Raw genomic sequence first — 22,511 nt, 5'->3', positions numbered from 1 at the left:
TAGCGTTAACTAGGGAATGTATTGAAAAAGCATGGCATCATCCTCTTCAGCAAAGGCTTCATTCATTCTGGGGACAAACATAGAACCAAATCACTTTGATCTCCAGCTGAAAAGGTCATGTTTTCCTGTGACCTCAAACTGCAGTTTTTAATAGTCTGACTCCTTTCCCAGATTGAGGCGTGGTGATGTTCTTCTTGACTTCACTGAGCTAATCTAACAGGGGACAACAGACAGTGCACATAGTCTGTAAGCACACCAGAGGGCGCTGTTGCAGTCCATTTCTGACAGGCCAGTTCAGTTGGATAAAATGTGCTTGCTGGAATTAAAGATAAAAACCACTGATGGTTCTGTTGGATGTCAGCTGTGCCACTCATCCTCCTGGTGGGGTTTAGGCCTAACGTTTAATCACCACCTGTTCATATGCACCAGCGCCAACCCTAAAACAAATAAGACAAATTAGCAATCACAAGTACCTGAGTGAGGGTGGGTTGAATTTAAATAATAAGCATTTTAAGTAATCATTTAATAAACAAATCTATACATGAATAAATTAGATATCTTATTTTAAGTGTGAGTTATTGTGAGTGTAACAAAGACTTAGGCTACCTGGTAGGCAGGTGATGGCTTCCAAGGGCAGTGCTTCCTCCGGGACCGACAAACAACCGCAGGCCTTCCTCTGAAAGAAACAGACAGACACACAAATTTTGAGTGGCATTTGTGGTGAAACTGCTTTATTTATTTAGCATATGAAACATCAACACTCCTCATCAGGAGCCTGGTTGCTAGGCAATCAACAACTGAATCCAGTATTGACAGGAGCATTCTGCTCGCTGTAGAGGAGGCCGGGACCTTGAAGAGTATCAGCGACACAATCCTTCCTCAGTAGAGAAATTCATTAAAACATGCTGATAGAAACCCTATCAACCCCCTCTGCATACGGTACTCACCCACGGTAAGAATCTACTCCATATCACTGAGGTCACCAGGGAGCAAGCAAATGTATTACTATTACATTATTATTATCATTTATATTATTTATTATTATTAACGTATTATTGCAGCTGCCACCTCATTAAAGTCGTTAGATGCAGTTTATCATAGCACACTGCTCTTTATTACGGGTGACAACTTTAGTAATCATCACTGCATTCTCTACCAGAAAGTTGGTTGGCCCTCTTCGATGTCTCCTAGTTTGATACATTGCTATGTTTTCATTTATAAAGCTCTTTTACAAAAAGTCCCACTGTAAATAACATCATAACTAAACTTTAGACATACAAGTTACCACACCCAGTCTCAGGGATGGTTAACTCTGGGAATTCCTTTGGTCTCTACTGCGTTGGGTAAATCTGCTTTTAGTTTTCTTGCACCTTATTTGTGGAACAATCTTCAACATTTTCTTAGATCTGATGTGCTGGTGCCTCGAGGGGAATTCAGAAAGCTGATTGAAGACCTTATTACTGATGAATATGTTTGTTTTTAAATGACCGTGTTTTTCTTTCTGATTACATTTTGTATTTATATTTTGTGTCTTTTCTGTATTTAGGACTCATCTCTGAAAGAGACCTTGTCTCAGTAGGAATCCCTGATAAAATAAATGTTAAATGAGATGTGTGTGTGTGTATATATATATATATATTACTTGTGTCATGCACAAAGTAGATGTCCTAACCGACTTGCCAAAACTATAGTTTGTTAACAAGACATTTCTGGATTGGTTGAAAAACAAGCTTTAATGACTCCAACCTAAGTGTATGTTAACTTCCGATTTCAACTGTATATATTCTTATCACAACTAATTTGTACTGACAATTTTCGCAGCAACTTTTATACAGTATTTGAATTAATCACTTATGAATACTGGTGTAAATGTTACTGGCTCTGGAACTTGCTCTCTGACTGGCTCTGGAACTTGCTCTCTGACTGGCTCTGGAACTTGCTCTCTGACTGGCTCTGGAACTTGGTCTCTGATTAGGTTGTTAGGCACCTTCATGGCTGGAGTCCAGCAGGCTGGGGGTGAAGTCTTGACTCTGAAGGATCTTCTCCACCACGTCATCAGCATCCACCCTCGATGCCTCCACCCTCATCATCTGACCCTCCATGGACCCTTGCTTCACCAGGTGTCTGGTGGTGGGACATACAGGATCAAGTTACAACACATAGGTTACATGCAGTCTCTTCAGATAGATGGGGTTTATCTTTTTTTAAATTTTTGTGTGACATCCATGATGCTGAGAATGTTGTGTAACAAGAGTGACTAGTCCAATAAGTCAGAAATGTCATTGAGATACATGGCTGTACAGTAATGTAAAGACTGTTGCTTAGGCTACCTATCTTGTATCTCAGCATAGCAGCTTGCTCAGGTGTGAGGTTGTCTATTTATTTATCCTTTGTTCAATTATTAAGTCAACATTGAGATTACAGAATATTTTTTTCAAGACAGCATTAGCATCATTGATCAGGGGTGTCTCTCAGTCTCACCTGTTGAGGCGTTCGCAGGACGAGGCGCTCTTCACCGGAGTGCCTGTACAGGAACCAATGGTACTGGTGGGGGTGGGGTGTTCAGGCAGGGCTGTGCAGGCTGACGCCCCAGCAGTAGGGGGCATCATCCCCATCCTGGCTTCCCTGTCTCCCCTCTCCCGGTCCCTGCTCTCCCTCTGGTCCCTGGTGTCCCTAGTGTCGTCAGAGGGCTCCAGGATGCTGGCGATGCCGGTGGAAGCGCTGCCCACAGAAGTGTTCCTGCGATGGGTACACTCTGACAGGCTGGAGGAGCGGGAGTGACCTGTGCTGTAGCCTGGGGTGGAGAGGGACAGAGGGGTAATAGCAAGGAGGTTAGAGCACACACACAAGCCTTCAGACACATAGGCAGGCTACTTCAAAATATTCATCATTAATATCAATAAATAATAACATCAAGGCATAATGCACTGAAGCACATTATCACACACTAAGTAGTACATGGTCACTCATACACACAAAAAGAGTCACAAGTCTGCATACAACATGTCAATCATTCACAATTTTAGAGAGCAGTTTTGTGTTATGGAAAAGGACTGAGAGTGGAGCAGATTGAAGCCTTGCGGTGTGATCAATGATTTAGCAGCAGAGATGGATGCTAGCCTAGCGCCCACACACTCACATGGCATTCATGTCTGCAGGAAACTGTTAACGCAGAGACACTGCAGAGTCTCAATGTACCGCTAGCTAGTCAGGCTACGGTGAAGGGAACAAATCGCCCACACACTAACACTCCCTACAGGATCACTACAAGCCAACCACTGTGTCTGAAATGTCTCTCAAAGCTAACTGATATAAAACCAACCCTCCAAACTATAAAGAAAATAGAATATTGTACAACTAGTCTATAGACTTTTCTCTTGCTTTAATGTCTGTAGGAAGCAATGGTAGGAGTAGGTTTATCAGAGTGAGTTGGCTATCAGAGGAGTTGAGTGAACTCCTCACTTTCCTACAGACCATTCTTTATAGGGGATCTGATCTGCCTGTAACAGATCCTTCATTCACTAGCCAGACTACCATTGATGTAAATTATTTTACTTGTATTAGTTTACCACAATAAACATATTTCTTTTTTAATTACCACAGTAAAATAGGTCAAGGTTAGAAAGGCACATCAAAGACACCAGACATGCAATAATAATAATAATGCAGAGGAATTCAGCAAAGTAAAAATGGAGAAAAAGACAGAGAAAATAAAATGCTGAGACAGACAGTTGTACAATGGCCTGTATGGAAGTGACAATCGTCATACTGGGACTTTGAATGATGACTAGCTAGGTTGTATGTTAGCATGGTAGAGAATGAGCTAGATCTCCACGCTACATGTTGCACTGTACATTAGAATGGCTGTGTTGGGAGTATTAGGAGGGCCTACCTGAGACTTTAGACTGCTGACTAGCGTAGCTGGATGTTCGGGAATGGCAGGAGCCCCCAAGTTCATCGGAAACAGAGGGACACTTTCCTTCTCGGCTCTCTGTCAGGTTTTTAAAACAGGACATAGGGGTTGGTAATGGGTTGAGTGTGGACTGGGATTACAGTAATATTCCTATAACAGTATTCAGAGTGAAGAGACTAACTAGGGCCAGCACACTGTGAAAGGGGACCATGTCTATGTTCCCTCAGTCCTGTGCTCACAGGGTGGACCGCTGTGAAAGGGGACCATCTCTAGGTTCCCTCAGTCCTGTGCTCACAGGGTGGACCGCTGTGAAAGGGGACCATCTCTAGGTTCCCTCAGTCCTGTGCTCACAGGGTGGACTGCTGTGAAAGGGGACCATGTCTAGGTTCCCTCAGTCCTGTGCTCACAGGGTGGACTGCTGTGAAAGGGGACCATGTCTAGGTTCCCTCAGTCCTGTGCTCACAGGGTGGACTGCTGTGAAAGGGGACCATCTCTAGGTTCCTTCAGTCCTGTGCTCACAGGGTGGACTGCTGTGAAAGGGGACCATGTCTAGGTTCCCTCAGTCCTGTGCTCACAGGGTGGACTGCTGTGAAAGGGGACCATGTCTAGGTTCCTCAGTCCTGTGCTCACAGGGTGGACTGCTGTGAAAGGGGACCATGTCAGGTTCCTCCTGTGCTCACAGGGTGGACTGCTGTGAAAGGGGACCATGTCTATGTTCCCTCAGTCCTGTGCTCACAGGGTGGACTGCTGTGAAAGGGGACCATGTCTAGGTTCCCTCAGTCCTGTGCTCACAGGGTGGACTGCTGTGAAAGCATCCAAACAGACAAGTGGAAATGAAGTGGAAACCAATAGGTTTTCCATAGTAGTCTGTCATCCCCATATCAACACAATTTCAATCAAAATCACTTTCACTGTGGACCTCCCCTCCCACAGACGCAAAAGTGTGTTCCTATTTTTAACCAATAACCATGTGAGGGTCGGCGGCAGAGAGATCGGAGAGAGCATCAAAAAAACTGCTTGAATTCTACATGAAGCCTCCTGTGGGGTAGAGCACACACCACTTCAGACAGAGAGGGAGAGGGAGCGCGAAGGGAGAGGAGAAGAGTGCTCTTCTCTTCTACACATGTTGAATATGACACATTAACAGCAGCTGAATCACACCGAGACCGATTCACATTCCTGTATCAGGTGAGGCTTGAATTGGATTAAAGATTGAGAGGATGTATAGGTGCAGCTGGTTATACAGCAAGTCAGTCTGCCATTCAAGAATATGATTATTAGTACAGCAACAAATCTCAAAGTTACTGCAGCCAAAGAGAAAAGCAGACTTCGATCAATGACAAGAATCAATCAGCGACTGAGAGGAACGATGGTCAGTAACTAATGCTCCATATACAGTCATTTATATCCAATCATTTTACTTCTGGTTTTCCTCATTCCAAGTCTGTATTTTCTGAGGCATACAGCTCAGCAGCTGGCAGGGTTTATTTATGCTAATTGACTTAATTGTCAAACAGAATAAGAAGCAAGTGCCTTGATTAATAGGCCTACAGATGTAGGATCTTAATTTGACCTGAATTGTTGCAGCAAAATAATCTTGGCAGCAACAGGACTTGAATGTTTAGTCCATAACGTTGCTTGACCGGTGGTTAGGCTAATATCTGGCCAAAATGAGGCTACTTGAAAAGTGTAATACTGTTAATATAACAGTGTATTAGTGTGGGTTTTCAGTGAATTTATGTCAATCACAAAGCTCATCTGCATTTCCTGCGGTGCAGGAAAATTCTCAGCAACGCACAAAAGAGTGATCAAATTAAGATCCGACACCTATATATACTCTTGCCTCTGATTTACCAGAGATTTATTATACCGGACGTGTTTGTTAAAAGCTGCTATATTTCATGATGCACTCCAACGCTGACTGAGGAACGCTGACTGAGTCATATAAACGCACTGTAGTGAGTTCTGTGGGAGAAGAGGTGTAGTAAGGAGTAGTTAGTCTAGTCTCATTTTACCCATGAAGGTCTTCTGGTTGTCCCCTCCCTTCCTCTCTTCCAGGAGGCTCTCTGCATCTCCCTGGACGCCAATGAATGTGCCTGTGGAAGGAGGCCTGTGGAGGACAAACAGAAGGGGTTGGTTCATGCACAGCAACACAAATTATTCGCAACAAAGCCTCCTTCACTCACGCCTGCCAAACATACCCTCGTAAAACTGACTATCCTACCGACCCTCGACTTCAGCGATGTCATTTACAAAATAGCTTCCAATACTCTACTCAGCAAACTTTATGCAGTCTATCACAGTGCCATCCGTTTTGTCACCAAAGCCCCTTATACAACCCACCACTGCAACCTATATGCTCTAGTCGGCTGGCCCTCGCTACATATTCGTACATATTCAGACCCACTGGCTCCAGGTCATCTATAAGTTTATGCTAGGTAAAGCTCCGCCTTATCTCAGCTCACTGGTCACGATAACAACACCCACCAGCACACGCTCCAGCAGGTATATCTCACTGGTTATTCCCAAAGCCAACACCTGCTTTGGCTGCCTTTCCTTCTAATTCTCTGCTGCCAATGACTGGAACGAATTGCAAATATTGCTTAAGCTGGAGACTTACATTTCCCTCACTAACTTTAAACATCAGCTATCTGAGCAGCTAACCGATCACTGCAGCTGTACATAGCCCATCTGTAAATAGCCCACCCAATCTACCTACCTCATCCCCATATTGTTTTTGTTCTTTTCTGCCCTTTTGCACACCAGTAATTCTACATCATCTGCTATTTAATCACTCCAGTGTTAATTTGCTAAACTGTAATTACTTCACTACTGTAATTACTTCGCTACTGTAATTACTTCGCTACCTATTTATTGCCTTACCTCATCACGCCATTTGCACACACTGTATATAGACTCTTTTTTTTCTCTATTGTGTTATTGACTGTACGCTTGTTTATTCCATGTGTAACTCTGTGTTGTTGTTGTGTCTCACTGCTTTGCTTTATCTTGGCCAGGTCCCAGTTGTAAATGAGAACTTGTTCCAAACTGGCCTACCTGTTTATTTTTAAAAAATGTAAAAATATGATTATGAAAAGAGTTGTAAGTATTTGTCTAAAACATTCACGGAACTGTTTTTTAATTAAAGCAGTCAGTGATTTGCGCTGTGTTTTTATTAAAGGAAAGGGAATGAGATACTCTGACTCAGAGGTGCGGGGGGCTGCCTTAAACCCTCCAAGACAGTGAGTCTGATGATCAACAGCTTTCCTCCACTATCTGCCCAAGGCAATAGCACATAATACATTTTGGGGTCATCTCCTGCTCCAGGGGCAGTTGGCGTTCCTTGTCATTTTCCAACACAGACTGGGGCTGAACTAACATATTGTCCCCTCTACTTTATCCCTTCTGTCACCCTGGCTTCTTCAATGCCTCTGCCTCCCCGTCCACCCCACTCCTCTCAGAATACATGGCTGAAACCACTTCACAGTCACCTAGACCTCATAGAGACAGTGAGACTATAGACCTACCCTGGATGTTAGTCTGCTGTTTTATCCCTGTACAGGATGATGCTGTGGTGTGGTACTTGGCAAGCCAACTCAGCTGTGACCACTGTTTCATCGCCCCACCCTGGTCTGCTCTAGTTTAGTTTACACAGACACATCTGCTGGGTACAATCCTCCTCACATTCTTGGAACCGCTCCCACACAAACATGGACATGGGCCAAAATGTCCCTGAGTTAGGGTTGCAGGGTAGGAGAGATGAGCCTGTCCCCCTGGCTCCCATCATAACTTCATCCCATGTAAAGCCTTCTCTAATGCTGTGCTGATCCCTGACTCCCCATGCTACACACTCCTCACACAGTCTAACAGGCAAAGCCTTCAAGACCTGGAGCTTATTCATATGGATGCAACACCACAGAAATAACAGATACATTTCTAAGAACAGACATGACTCTCTGTCATGTCCAAGAGGGACATCTCTCTGTGCAAGATTAGTCTACATATCTATTTACAACATTGCAACCCACTGAATACGGCCTTGGTTTGAAAAAGTATGTGCAAACCTTTTCTTTTGCTAGACTTTACAGTATAACACAATATTTACTCTAAAGTGCTGTTGACAGTTTTATGTAACCTGAAATGTAGGACACTAAATCAATGAGGAAATTAATTTATTTCATGGTGAATGCTTAGTTTGAAATGTTCTTTCTCTCACCTACAATCTAAATGACACCCACTGTGTTCCTACTACGTATTACAAATAAATACTATAGAATAATTCTCCTTCCTTAAACCCCCCACACAACTGTAGCCTATCATAGAGAAGCAGGAAGGAGTCCTTGCTGCAGTGTTGGTGGGCGGATAAACATTGGTCTCAAAGGGAAATGCTATGCAAATTTGAATGCGCTTCACTGTAGGGGGAAATCTGAGCGCATTTTCTTCAATTGCATTTGAAACATTTCTCATATCTAAAAACCAAATCATAATAGGCCTTAATTGTTTTTTTTAAAGTGATGGCACCACTTACGTTTTAAAACAGGGGTCCCCGGACATCAGTTGTGTGCTGATGATAACCTGTTACAAAAAGAAAACGGAGGTTTGAGCTCCCTTGACACTGACATACAAAACCTAGCCTGGTCCCAGATCTCTTTGTGCTGTCTAGCCAACTCGCTTGACAATGACTATAAGATAAGAGTTGGCAAGACATCACAAACAGATCTGGGACCAGGCTAGAAGAAAGCAGCAGAGACTGATATGATGTACTGGAATTGATAGAAACCCATCTCTCCAATCAGTACCTTGAGTATGGAGTTGTCCTGCCGGGTGTTCTTGGTGTCGTAACCTTCCAGTAGACATCTACGTGTCGTGTTCCCAGAACCAGCAAACTCAGCCAGGTTTAGGTCTGCAAAGCCAAGCTGAGGAGAGAGGATCAGGTTAACTTGCAGACAGAGCTGCAGGGTGGTGTTGTGGGCTTTGTTGTTTTTCTCCTATCAATCTCTTTCTGTACCTCAACCTTTCAGTGTCTCTATAGACAAACCAAAGGAAGAACCGTAGACTAATCCATTTTCTCTGGCTTTATTGATTTAATTGACTATTTTTAGTCTCTGGAGCATAAACTTTAATTGGATACACTGGCTATTATCTAGGTAATTTCCCATTTAAGGTAAAAGCTAATCATTACAATTTAAATGGTTTAACACTAATCAATTAGTGTTTTTTCACTTCATGTAGGCCTATTTTTAAAGGGTAAATATTTGACCACTAGAACAAAACATTTGCGGTGTACCACATGGACAGAGCTTAACTGACACCAACTCTAGATGACCTGCAGGCAGAGAAAGCAACCTGTTCACTAAGCATAGATCAATGTAACTAACTATGTATTGGGAAAGAAAGCAAGAAGAGTGTAAAAAGGAATCACTCTCTGAAACAGTACCTTTGCGTACGTCTTCCCACCCTTTAGCTCCTATCAAATAAAACAGTGAAATCATTTGAATGTAAACAGTGACAAAGCAGAAACCAGTAAACTTTATAGACATGCCTTATGCCAATCTATGTTCCAGATGAGGTTTTACAACATTAATAGGAACAGGATGAACAGGTTGAATAGGAGTCTGAGGGCCATACCTTCCTGACAGACACTCGGCACACACAGGGGTCAAGCACGCCCGTCCCAGCGGTGGCACTCATCTTACAGGGGAAGGAGAACCTCTTCTTCCAGCGTACACAGTTAGCATGGACCGGCTCCCTGTAGGAGAATTACACAAATGGTCACATATTGATACACAACATCAGCACCAATCGCATGGCATAGGTGATAGTATCACACACTGTCTGAAAGCGAGGCTAACCAACTGGAAACATGGGACGGTCCAACTAAGGACATGGGTCAGCTTGACAATCCAGAGGGATAGATTTATTTTAGAGGCTGACTGTCCTGGCAACATAATGGAAACATTATGATCATTAAACATGGGCCTAATAGGTTATTGATTACGGATTCTCACTAGAACCCATCCCTGCATGTTAATGGAGACCAACTGTAGAGGATTTAGCCATGTGGTTCGCAGAAACACTTGATAGTCCATTGAAATTGATTATTGTCCTGTTTCAATCATGTCATTTTACTAACCCTGCTCAGCATAGGCCTAAGTGTTGAGAAAGTGGTAGGAGGGGAAGAGATTGAAAGAGAGAGAGTGTGTAGGGGGTAGTATTCCAGTTCTCCAGATAGCTCTTCTTCCTCTGGCATCCTCTCTGACTTCACCCACTCAATGTTCTCACCATCATATCCCTTCTGTCCAATCCCCCTGATCTAAATGGACCAATACTTACAACTCACACCTCTCCTCTATAGTGAACAACTGATGACGTCGTTGGAAATAAAAATGTAAATGAATAATCCTTACAACATGACATCTTGTGAAAAAAACCTCCTTACATAATACTCCAACAGGGAACTCCCCATCCAGCGGAGTATTCCACTCCCCATACACCCCAGGCTGAGCTCAGGGTTCTAACTAACTAGACGATTAGCTGTACTCCTTTAATCCAATAACAGGGTGTGACCAGTGTGCACATTACAGGGGTGGGTTGGGGGGGTCTTTAATTCTATTTGTTAAAATGCAATTTTGTACAGCTGCATTAGAAACTATGAAAACAAAAGCTTATTCCAAATTAAACAAACAGCCTCGCCTCTCTGACAGTTGGTTCAGGTTCTTTCAATCGCATTAATCTCTCTACGCTGCCTGTCTTGAGCTTTCCCTAACAAACGTGAAACATTGTATCGATTTGGTCCAGCCCGCTAGCGAACTTGCAACATTGTTTCAACTGGTCCCTCAGTTTCCTGTGGCGATGAGCTCCGGACAGATACTGCTGTATTTGCTTCCGTATTTCAGCCCATTTTCAGATGTCCCGTCATTTTAGGTCATTTCCACGTAAAAGGACCCATGAGAACTAACATGGGAAATTCATAGGAGCATGTCAAATTGGGTGTCAAATGAAAGCTAAGAGTCTATATTTGTTTTAATGAAGGCAGATACAGTGCCTTCGGAATGTATTCAGACCCCTTGACTTTTTCCACATTTTGTTACATTAGCCTTATTCTAAAATGGATTAAATAAAATAAAAAACTCAGCCATCTACACAGAACACCCCATAACGACAAAGCAAAAACTGACATTTTTACAAAACTTTTACAAATAAAACACTGAAATAACTTATTTACATAAGTATTCAGACCCTTTGCTAGGAGACTCGAAAGGAGCTCAGGTGCATCCTGTTTCCATTGATCATCCTTGAGATGTTTCTACAACTTGATTGGAGTCCACCTGTGGTACATTCAATTGATTGGACATGATTTACGTTCTAGACGACCAAATCCACCTCTCTAAAAACAAGTCTCTCACCGTTGCCGCCTGCTATAGACCACCCTCTGCCCCCAGCTGTGCTCTGGACACCATATGTGAACTGATTGAATCCCCCCATCTATCTTCAGAGCTCAACATTTGCTGCAAGGAACCTAAACTGGAACATGCTTAACACCCCAGCCATCCTACAATCTAAACTTGATTCCTTTTCAATCACACACAAATTATCAATGAACCTACCAGGTACCCCCCAAAGCCTTAAACACGGGACCTAACCCTCATAGATATCATCCTAACCAACTTCACACAAATTATCAATGAACCCTCTAAATACACCTCTGCTGTCTTCAACCAAGATCTCAGCGATCACTGCCTCATTGCCTGCATCCGTAATGGGTCAGCGGTCAAACGACCTCCACTCATCACTGTAAAACGCTCCCTGAAACACTTCAGCGAGCAGGCCTTTCTAATCGACCTGGCCGGGGTGTCCTGGAAGGATATTGATCTCATCCCGTCAGTAGAGGATGCCTGGATATTTTTAAAAATGCCTTCCTAACAATCTTAAATAAACATGCCCCATTCAAGAAAATTAGAACCAGGAACAGATATAGCCCTTGGTTCTCCCCAGACCTGACTGCCCTTAACCAACACAAAAACATCCTATGGCGTTCTGCATTAGCATCGAACAGCCCCGTGATATGCAGCTGTTCAGGGAAGCTAGAAACCGTTATACACAGGCAGTTAGAAAAGCCAAGGCTAGCTTTTTCAAGCAGAAATTTGCTTCCTGCAACACTAACTCTAAAAAGTTCTGGGACACTGTAAAGTCCATGGAGAATAAGAACACCTCCTCCCAGCTGCCCACTGCACTGAAGATAGGAAACACTGTCACCACTGATAAATCCACCATAATTGAGAATTTCAATAAGCATTTTTCTACGGCTGGCCATGCTTTCCACCTGGCAACTCCTACCCCGGTCAACAGCACTGCACCCCCAACAGCAACTCGCCCAAGCCTTCCCCATTTCTCCTTCTCCCAAATCCATTCAGCTGAAGTTCTGAAAGAGCTGAAAAATCTGACCCCTACAAATCAGCCGGGCTAGACAATCTGGACCCTTTCTTTCTAAAATTATCTGCCGAAATTGTTGCCACCCCTATTACTAGCCTGTTCAACCTCTCTTTCGTGTCATCTGAGATTCCCAAAGATTGGAAAGCAGCTGCGGTCATCCCCCTCTTCAAAGGGGGGACACTCTTGACCCAAACTGCTACAGACCTATATCTATCCTACCATGCCTTTCTAAGGTCTTCGAAAGCCAAGTCAACAAACAGATTACCGACCATTTCGAATCTCACCATACCTTCTCTGCTATGCAATCTGGTTTCAGAGCTGGTCATGGGTGCACCTCAGCCACGCTCAAGGTCCTAAACGATATCTTAACCGCCATCGATAAGAAACATTACTGTGCAGCCGTATTCATTGATCTGGCCAAGGCTTTCGACTCTGTCAACCACCGCATCCTCATCGGCAGACTCGACAGCCTTGGTTTCTCAAATGATTGCCTCGCCTGGTTCACCAACTACTTCTCTGATAGAGTTCAGTGTGTCAAATCGGAGGGTCTGCTGTCCGGACCTCTGGCAGTCTCTATGGGGGTGCCACAGGGTTCAATTCTTGGACCGACTCTCTTCTCTGTATACATCAATGAGGTCGCTCTTGCTGCTGGTGAGTCTCTGATCCACCTCTACGCAGACGACACCATTCTGTATACTTCCGGCCCTTCTTTGGACACTGTGTTAACAACCCTCCAGGCAAGCTTCAATGCCATACAACTCTCCTTCCGTGGCCTCCAATTGCTCTTAAATACAAGTAAAACTAAATGCATGCTCTTCAACCGATCGCTACCTGCACCTACCCGCCTGTCCAACATCACTACTCTGGACGGCTCTGACTTAGAATACGTGGACAACTACAAATACTTAGGTGTCTGGTTAGACTGTAAACTCTCCTTCCAGACCCATATCAAACATCTCCAATCCAAAGTTAAATCTAGAATTGGCTTCCTATTTCGCAACAAAGCATCCTTCACTCATGCTGCCAAACATACCCTTGTAAAATTGACCATCCTACCAATCCTCGACTTTGGCGATGTCATTTACAAAATAGCCTCCAATACCCTACTCAACAAATTGGATGCAGTCTATCACAGTGCAATCCGTTTTGTCACCAAAGCCCCATATACTACCCACCATTGCGACCTGTACGCTCTCGTTGGCTGGCCCTCGCTTCATACTCGTCGCCAAACCCACTGGCTCCATGTCATCTACAAGACCCTGCTAGGTAAAGTCCCCCTTATCTCAGCTCGCTGGTCACCATAGCATCTCCCACCTGTAGCACACGCTCCAGCAGGTATATCTCTCTAGTCACCCCCAAAACCAATTCTTTCTTTGGCCGCCTCTCCTTCCAGTTCTCTGCTGCCAATGACTGGAACGAACTACAAAAATCTCTTAAATTGGAAACACTTATCTCCCTCACTAGCTTTAAGCACCAACTGTCAGAGCATCTTACAGATTACTGCACCTGTACATAGCCCACCTATAATTTAGCCCAAACAACTACCTCTTTCCCAACTGTATTTAATTTATTTATTTATTTTGCTCCTTTGCACCCCATTATTTTTATTTCTACTTTGCACATTCTTCCATTGCAAAACTACCATTCCAGTGTTTTACTTGCTATATTGTATTTACTTTGCCACCATGTCCTTTTTTGCCTTTACCTCCCTTCTCACCTAATTTGCTCACATTGTATATAGACTTGTTTTTTTTTTACTGTATTATTGACTGTATGTTTGTTTTACTCCATGTGTAACTCTGTGTCGTTGTATGTGTCGAACTGCTTTGCTTTATCTTGGCCAGGTCGCAATTGTAAATGAGAACTTGTTCTCAACTTGCCTACCTGGTTAAATAAAGGTGAAATAAAAAAAAATAAAAAAATAAAAAATTGGAAAGGCACACACCTGTCTATATAAGATCCCACATTTGACAGTGCAAGTCAGAGCCAAAACCAAGCCATGAGGTAGAAGGAATTATCTGTAGAGCTCAGAGACAAGATTGTGGCGGGGGCACAGATCTGGGGAAGGGTACCAAAACATTTCTGCAGAATTTAAGTTCCCCAAGAGCACAGTGGCCTTCATTATTCCTAAATGGAAAATGTTTGGAACCACCAAGACTCTTCCAAGGCTGGCCACCCGGCCAAACTGAGCAATCGGGGGAGAAGGGCCTTGGTCAGGGAGGTGATCAAGAACTTCTGGAGGAGTCCAGGCACCATCCCTACGGTGAAGCATAGTGGTGACAACATCATGCTGTGGGGATGTTTTTCAGCGGCAGGGACTGGGAGACTAGTCAGGATTGAGGGAAAGATGAACAGAGAAAATGCAGAGAGATCCTTGATGAAAACCTGCTCCAGAGTGCTCAGGACCTCAGACTGAGGCGAAGGTTCACCTTCCGTCAGGAAAACAACCCTAAGCACACAGCCAAGACAACGCCGGTGTGGCTTCGGGACAAGTCTCTGAATGTCCTTGAGTGGCCTGGAGAGACCTGAAAATAGCTGTGCAGCAACGCTCCCCATCCAACATCAGAGCTTGAGAGGATCTGCAGAAAAGAATGGGAGAAACTCCCCAAATACAGGTGTGCCAAGCTTGTAGCGTCATACCCAAGAAGACTGATGCAGTAATAGCTACCAAAGTTGCTTCAACAAAGTACTGAGTAAAGGGTCTGAATACTTATTTAAATGTGATATTTCCCCCCAAATATTTTTAAAAATAAATGAGCAAACATTTCTAAAATCCTGTTTTTGCTTTGTCATTCATTATAGGGTAAGTGGAGACAAACTGAGGGAGATTTTAATTCAGGCTACAAGAGTGTAGGCCTAATGACAACCGCCGAATGACATCACACTTGTTGGTAACACGTCTCGTTCCCTTCAAACGGCAGGTGCACAGTGCACTGTTTGCATGCTGGAATTCTTTTTGGAGTGGTAGAATGTGTGCAGGTAGCCTACTTTTTGAAGTGATTCATTTGGCAATTAGACGAAAACATTAGTTTGTGTTGATGCCATATTAAAAAGGTAATACATGTTTATCATTAAAATATGTATTTACTATTAAGCCCATTTTAAAATAAATCTCTCAAATAGGAAGTCTTGTGAATGATTTATTTTGTTCACTGAGTCAGTGGCATTATCCGGGGTCCGGGTATTGCCGGAGAAAACTTTGCTACATTGTTTATTTTCTATTCTTCTTTTCAGCAACTTCATGAACTTTGGTAACCATAGAGACCTAATAAAACTGGGCGCCAGGGATTTCTGTCTGGCAGACAATGCAGAAGGAATGACACGCCAAGAGAAGGAAAGATAGAAAAGAAAGCAAGGCAGAGAGAAAATCTTTCCCCTACAAGGGACCCAGGATGAATCATAGATCTGGTTCTTCTCCCAGCAACAAAACACATTCTACTTAGATTATTTTTAATATTTAAAAAAAATCTCATTAACTTGTTATTTTCAACGAGAAACACCAAAAGCACTGAGAACTGTTCTTTGTTTAAAAATGCCAGCCTGTAGAATGGTGCATTGTGGTTGTTCCCTCACAGAACTAACAGAGAAGGCATTTGTCTTTCACATGATTTATTTCCTTGGAAATAATCTCACAGGGAATCATATCCACTGGCACTTACTGTAGGATACATTACAGTAGAGCATTAGTTTATAATGTATCCCTTTATCCTCCAGTATAAACTATAGCCTAGTAGCAGGCCTATCCATGTCAATTGATTGAGCTGTAAATATTGGACTATAAATTGTGCCTTCCTGTATTATACTTATGCTAACATGTTTATTATATTCTTTTTAATTTATTTAACCTTTATTTAACTAGGGAAGTCTGTTTAGAACAAATTCTTATTTACAATGACGGCCTACCAAAAGGCCTCCTGCGGGACAAGGGCTGAGCTTATTATTTTTATTAATGTAATATAAATATAGGACAACACACACATCGACAAGAGAGACAACACTACATAAAGAGAGACCTAAGACAACAACATAGCAAGGCAGCAACCCATGACAACAACATGGTAGCAGCACAAAACATGGTACAAACATTATTGGTTACAGACAACAGCACAAAGGGCAAGAAGGTAGAGACAACAATACATTATGCAAAGCAGCAACAACTGTCAGTAAGAGTGTCCATGATTGAGTCTTTGAATAAAGAGAATGAGATAAAACTAACAGAATGTGATTGGCAGAACAGATATTGTATGTGGAGGATGAGGGTTGTGGTAGATATGTCAGATAGGGGGGAGTGAGGACCAAGAGGGTTTTATAAATAAGCATCAACCAGTGGGTCTTGCGACGGGTATAAAGAGATGACCAGTTTACAGAGGAGTATAGAGTGCAGTGATATGTCCTTTAGGAGCATTGGTGGCAAATCTGATGGCCGAATGGTAAAGAACATCTAGCCGCTCGAGAACACCCTTAATTGCCGATCTATAAATTATGTCTCTGTAATCTAGCATTGATTGGATGGTCATCTGAATCATGGTTAGTTGCTGAATCAGCTTCAATAAATAGTGGGAGGCCCCAGTGCACAACTGAGCAAGAGGACAAGTACATTAGAGTGTCTAGTTCAATGAACAGATGCCTCACAAGTCCTCAACTGGCAGCGTCATTAAATAGGACCCGCAAAACACCAGTCTCAACGTCAACAGTGAAGAGGCGACACCGGGATGCTGGCCTTCGTGGCAGAGTTGCAAAGAAAAAGCCATATCTCAGACTGGCCAATAAAAATAAAAGATTAAGATGGGAAAAGAACACAGACACTGGACAGAGGAACTCTTTATTTTTCCCACCTTTATTTAACCAGGTAGGACAGTTGAGAACAAGATCTCATTTACAGCTGCGACCTGGTCAAGATAAAGCAAACCAGTGCGACAAAAACAAGTTATACATGGGATAAACAAACGTACAGCCAATAACACAATAGAAATTCTGTATACAGTGTGTGCAAATGAAGTAAGGAGGAAAGGCAATAAATAGGCCAATAGTGGCAAAGTAATTACAATTTACACTGGAGTGATATGTGCAGATGAGGATGTGCATGTAGAAATACTGGTGTGCAAAAGAGCAGAAAAACAAAAATGGGGATGAGGTAGGTAGTTGGTTGGATGGGCTATTTACAGATGGGCTGTGTACAGCTGCAGCGATTGGTAAGCTGCTCAGATAGCTGATGCTTAAAGTTAGTGAGGGAAATAAAATAAAAATTAAAAATCTCCTACTTCAGTGATTTTTGCAATTCGTTCCAGTCATTGGCAGCAGAGAACTGGAAGGAAAGTTGTGTTGGCTTTGGGGATGACCAGTGAAATATACCTGCTGGGGAGCGTGCTACAGGTGGGTGTTGCTATGGTGACCAGCGAGCTGAGATAAGGCAGAGCTTTATCTAGCAAAGACTTATAGATGACCTGGAGCCAGTGGGTTTGCCGACGAATATGTAGCGAGGACCAGCCAACAAGAGCATACAGGTCGCAGTGGTGGGTAGTATACAGTGGGGCAAAAAAGTATTTAGTCAGCCACCAATTGTGCAAGTTCTCCCACTTAAAAAGATGAGAGAGGCCTGTAATTTTTATCATAGGTACACTTCAACTATGACAGACAAAATGAAAAAAAATATCCAGAAAATCACATTGTAGGATTTTGGTGGCTGACTAAATACTTTTTTGCCCCACTGTATGAGGCTTTGGTGACAAAACGGATGGCACTGTGATAGACTGCATCCAATTGGCTGAGTAGAGTGTTGGAGGCTATTTTGTGAATGACATCGCCGAAGTCAAGGAACGGTTGGATAGTCAGTTTTACGAGTGTATGTTTGGCAGCATGAGTGAAGGAGTAGGAAGCAAAATAGGAAGCCGATTCTAGATTTAACTTTGGATTGGAGATGCTTATCGTGAGCCTAGAAGGAGAGTTTACAGTCGAGCCAGACCTAGGTATTTAAAGTTGTCCACCTATTCTAAGTCTAACTCTGCTTAGAAGGCCAGCATCCCGGAGTCGCCTCTTCACTGTTGATGTTGAGACTGGTGTTTTGTGGGTACTATTTAATGAAGCTGCCAGTTGAGGACTTGTGAAGCGTCTGTTTCTCAAACTAGACACTCTAATGTACTTGTCCTCTTGCTCAGTTGTGCACCGGGGCCTCCCACTCCTCTTTCTATTCTGGTTAGCGCCAGTTTGGGCTGTTCTGTGAAGAGAGTAGTACACAGAGTTGTACGAGATATTCAGTTTCTTGGCAATTTCTCGCATGGAACAGCCTTAATTTCTCAGAACAAGAATAGACTGACGAGTTTCAGAAGAAAGTTATTTGTTTCTGGCCATTTTGAGCCTGTAATCGAACCTACAAATGCTGATGCTCCAGATACTCAACTAGTCTAAAGGCCAGTTTTATTGCTTTTTTAATCAGCAGAACAGTTTCCAGCTGTGCTAACTTATTTGCAAAAGGGTTTTCTAATGATCAATTATCCTTTTAAAATGTTAAACTTGGATTAGATTAACACAACGTGCCATGTGAACACAGGAGTGATGGTTGCTGATAACGGGCCTCTGTATGTAGATATTCCATTAAAAAATCTGCCGTTTCCAGCTACAATAGTCATTTACAACATTAACAATGTCTACACTATTTCTGATCAATTTGATGTTATTTTAATGGACACATTTTTTAGCTTTTCTTTCAAAAACAAGGACATTTATAAGTGACTCCAAAATGTTTAACTGTAGTGAATATATCTGAATATATATATATATATATAGGACAAAACACACATCACGACAAGAGAGACCTAAGACAATAACATAGCAAGGCAGCAACACAAGACAACACAGCATGGCCACTACACAACATGGTAGCAGCACAAAACATGGTACAAACATTATTGGGCACAGACAACAGCACAAAGTGCAAGAAGGTGGAGACAACAATACATCACGCAAAGCAGCCACAACTATCAGTCCATGATTGAGTCTTTGAACGAAGAGATAAAACTGTTGCAGCTCGTTCCAGTCTTTGGTCCCTAAGCAAGTCTCTTATCATTTCAAATCCAAAGTGCTGGAGTACAGAGCCAAAACAACAAACTTGTCACTGTCACAATACTTTTGGAACTCACTGTATCTATCTATAAGATATTTTCTAATTTCTCTCCCTCGTGAAGAGAGGGGATAATGATAGTTCCAGAAGTAACAAGTAATGGTAGACATACCAATTAGTTATATACAATGGGAAATCAGTAGTCACAAACCACAGTTGTGTCACCTGCTACTGTCCTCCCTTCCACTGGCATACTGTTACGTTCAGCTCATAACTGTTTCTTTGTCTTTCTGTTGTCTGGTGGTCAAACCAAGAGTGTTAAAACAGTCTGGACAACCACTCCCTTCTCTCTCTTTCTCTTGCTCTGCCTCTCTCTCCAGTTAATGTCACCTCTCCCAGCTCTTACTGACGCCTACCATGAGCCCCCCTCTCCTCCCATTTACTGTAACTAGCAACCACTGAACACCGACCGACACCGGACATCGATGGACGTTGAAAAGTAGTTGAAATTCGGTCAGTCCACCCTGGCCTTCATGTTAACGTCCACAGACAGACCGGACTGGACCAAATCCGAACGCATCATAGACATACGTTTCAGTTTGGATAGTACAGTAGTACATTAAAGAAAATCAGTGTATTGTACTGTGATGTCCAAACTTGTGAAATGTGAAGATGGCATTTATAGCCATAATTATGCATTTCTGTGTAGTAATTGCATTACCAGGTATAAAACCACTACACCTACGGGTAGTTCAATAACTAAAAGAGATTTTTTTCAAACTCAAGGTGCCATGTCATAGCTGACAGCCCATTCTTTCTGCAGGCATCTTAATTCGGAGCCCCTATTTATTTATAGTGACTATGCTGCATCAGTTGGGCTACAGGTGATAATTCTTATTGCTAATAGCATACCTAATAATATGGACCATGCACAAGCTATATGCATGGTCCAATATGTTAAAATATTTTTTACTAATAGTTTTACAAATATGTTATTGGGCTCATTTCGGAATGAGGAAATTACATTTTAGATGGTGTCATAATTTTCTATTAATTTTGGAGTAGAATGTCCTTTTAAAAAGTCACCAGAACTGAGCATCTCAATCCTTCTACATAGAAATTCTCCGGAGGGGACCCCAGATGCGGAAAACAAAGGTATCAACCCCTTTTCCTCCCAAATGCTACAAATTATTATAGAGGAAACACTGTGGCACTGACAGACTCATAAATATCCATTACTGAGGCCATTACAGAAGCACCCGCACACTGAAGGAATCAGTGATGGCATCAGAGGAGCTGGCATGGTGTGGTCTGGCTTATTCACAGTGAAAGGAACCCAAACAGACAGAAACACAGAGGCTCTATTCATACACAGGCCTACCACTCAGTCAGAGGAAGTTTTTACCAGATTAAGAGAAGGATTTGCCAAAGGCAAATCATTTAGAAATTAAAGTATCAAGCTTGCACAAAACCCCTGCATAGGCTAAGCTCCATCTCACGTCTGCAAATCTGACAAGCTTATCCGGGCCTGGGGACGTGTGCAGAGCTACGGACAGGCTCCAGATGTTGGGTAGGCTAACCTGACCCGAGCCAGCCCGTTTCAGACACCCAGACTCAGTCCCTGTATCCTGCCTTGCACAAAGAGATGCAGCATCACAACCATGAATCAGGAAGAAGCTGCGGTCACATCACTGCTGAATGGATGGCACTGTGAAATCTAAGATTCGTGTCAATCAATGGAAAGAGGAAGCAACAAAAGTTTAGGAAAAAGTATGTCATAGTGAATACTGGAGGCTTGGATTGACAACGGCAAGCCACACTGACTCTGCTGAAGGATTGCTGTACATATTTAGCCTCCACACCACATTTCCTCTCTCCTCCTCAGGTATCAGGGTAATGTGGAGTTAAAGCTACAGTAGGAGATGGCTTTCAGAGGAAAGGGGATTAGCTACTTGATTAGCTAAACATGATGAAATCAAATACAATCCACTCTGTGAGAGGAACTCAGACCATTTATCATAAAACCATTCGAGTGCACTGTGCACACTATGACACCTGTCAGTAGTTGTCACACGCTACTTCGAGGAGTAATTACACAGTAATAAGGGCACTAATGTAAAGTGTTGCCTGTATTTATTTTTGATTTATCACCCATTTACTGTGCCTGGACTTTGACCATGTCATGCACCATTGTAGTGTGATACTGACAATATTCTCAAATGTAAAATGGAACATGTTCCTACTTGTGACTCTCCACTCCATCATCCTCGCAGACAGACATCTATTGTGCATACTAACGACAGGGTTTAGCAGTACCTTCCTTGCTAGCTATACATGCCGATCCAACCTGGCATTGTTTACAGCCGAAGCTGTGCACCGATGTGATGGTGCTAGTCAGATGACGGTTGCTAGCCTGGCAGCCAGCTAACGTTATCTAGGTTACGGCAACAATGTTATACCCAGCGAACGAGCAATGTATGGCTATTGCCTAATATTGGAAATTCTGAACATAACAGATAACAGACACAGGTACAAGAAAATAAAACATTATCTAGCATTGAGTTGCTAGCTAGCTAGCAGTTAACGTTAGCATTCTTACCGAGACGACTCCTCGGAGAAACCACCATCAAGGAGTCGGACTTTACAAAACAGGACACCGTTGACAAAGGGGACAGAAGAGAGCTCATCCAGCTCGAAATCCACTTTAAACTTGAATTTCTTTTTCTTCATCATCATGAAATCCATAAACCGTTAGTTTAGCCTGATAATGTGTCTTTCTTCTATGGATGTCAGTCCTTTTTACACCCCCATAGCAGCGGCGATGATTGGTGAATGACAATATTCGTGCTACAGTCAGCCGCGGAGGAAGTCTTCGGGCTCGTTCCGGGTCACCTTTATTTATAAGGGACTGCATGGTGCGTTCCAGGTCAACTACATTATAAGCGCTGCGGTCAATCTGTTTCTTTCTTTTGGTTAACTTGTTTGTTACTGTTTTTAAAGTTGGGATCTCTTCTGTTTCCATATTTTATTAACTCCCCAGCCAATAAGTAACAGTAAAGAAAAAATGTAAAGAGGGAAAGAAGAGTGCATCCAGTCCTTAACAGTACA

General features: G+C 42.8%; 1 protein-coding gene across 2 annotated transcripts; it reads right to left on the bottom strand.

The window, feature by feature from the left end:
• LOC115108637 (EEIG family member 2-like) lies at positions 1-22,284 on the bottom strand. Of its 2 annotated transcripts, XM_029633203.2 has the most exons (11): positions 22,003-22,284; positions 9,542-9,662; positions 9,351-9,380; positions 8,713-8,829; positions 8,442-8,488; positions 5,929-6,023; positions 3,893-3,991; positions 2,482-2,794; positions 1,988-2,124; positions 607-676; positions 1-437 (listed from the first exon to the last, which is right to left on the bottom strand). In XM_029633203.2, the coding sequence occupies exons 1-11, from the start codon at positions 22,146-22,148 to the stop codon at positions 395-397; spliced, it is 1,218 nt and encodes a 405-aa protein (XP_029489063.1). In that variant the 5' UTR covers positions 22,149-22,284; the 3' UTR covers positions 1-394. The 2 variants fall into 2 exon arrangements, with proteins under 2 accessions (XP_029489063.1, XP_029489065.1); XM_029633205.2 differs by lacking the exon at positions 3,893-3,991.
• Between the last annotated feature and the right edge of the window lie 227 nt (positions 22,285-22,511).

Source organism: Oncorhynchus nerka, linkage group LG24 (assembly GCF_034236695.1).
Source record: "Oncorhynchus nerka isolate Pitt River linkage group LG24, Oner_Uvic_2.0, whole genome shotgun sequence".
Taxonomy (NCBI): Eukaryota; Metazoa; Chordata; class Actinopteri; order Salmoniformes; family Salmonidae; genus Oncorhynchus; species Oncorhynchus nerka.
Note: the sequence above shows the minus strand (reverse complement) of the source record. Positions and strands in the feature narration are given on the sequence as shown.

Bases quoted from the DNA above. Each gene is read 5' to 3' on its own strand.
- LOC115108637 (XM_029633203.2), bottom strand. From the start codon at position 22,148: ATGGATTTCATGATGATGAAGAAAAAGAAATTCAAGTTTAAAGTGGAT. The intron at 8,489-8,712 runs GTACTGATTGGA...TTTTTGTAACAG, and splicing joins AGGACAACTCCATACTCAAG to GTTATCATCAGCACACAACT. The intron at 2,125-2,481 runs GTGAGACTGAGA...TCCCACCACCAG, and splicing joins TCCTGCGAACGCCTCAACAG to ACACCTGGTGAAGCAAGGGT.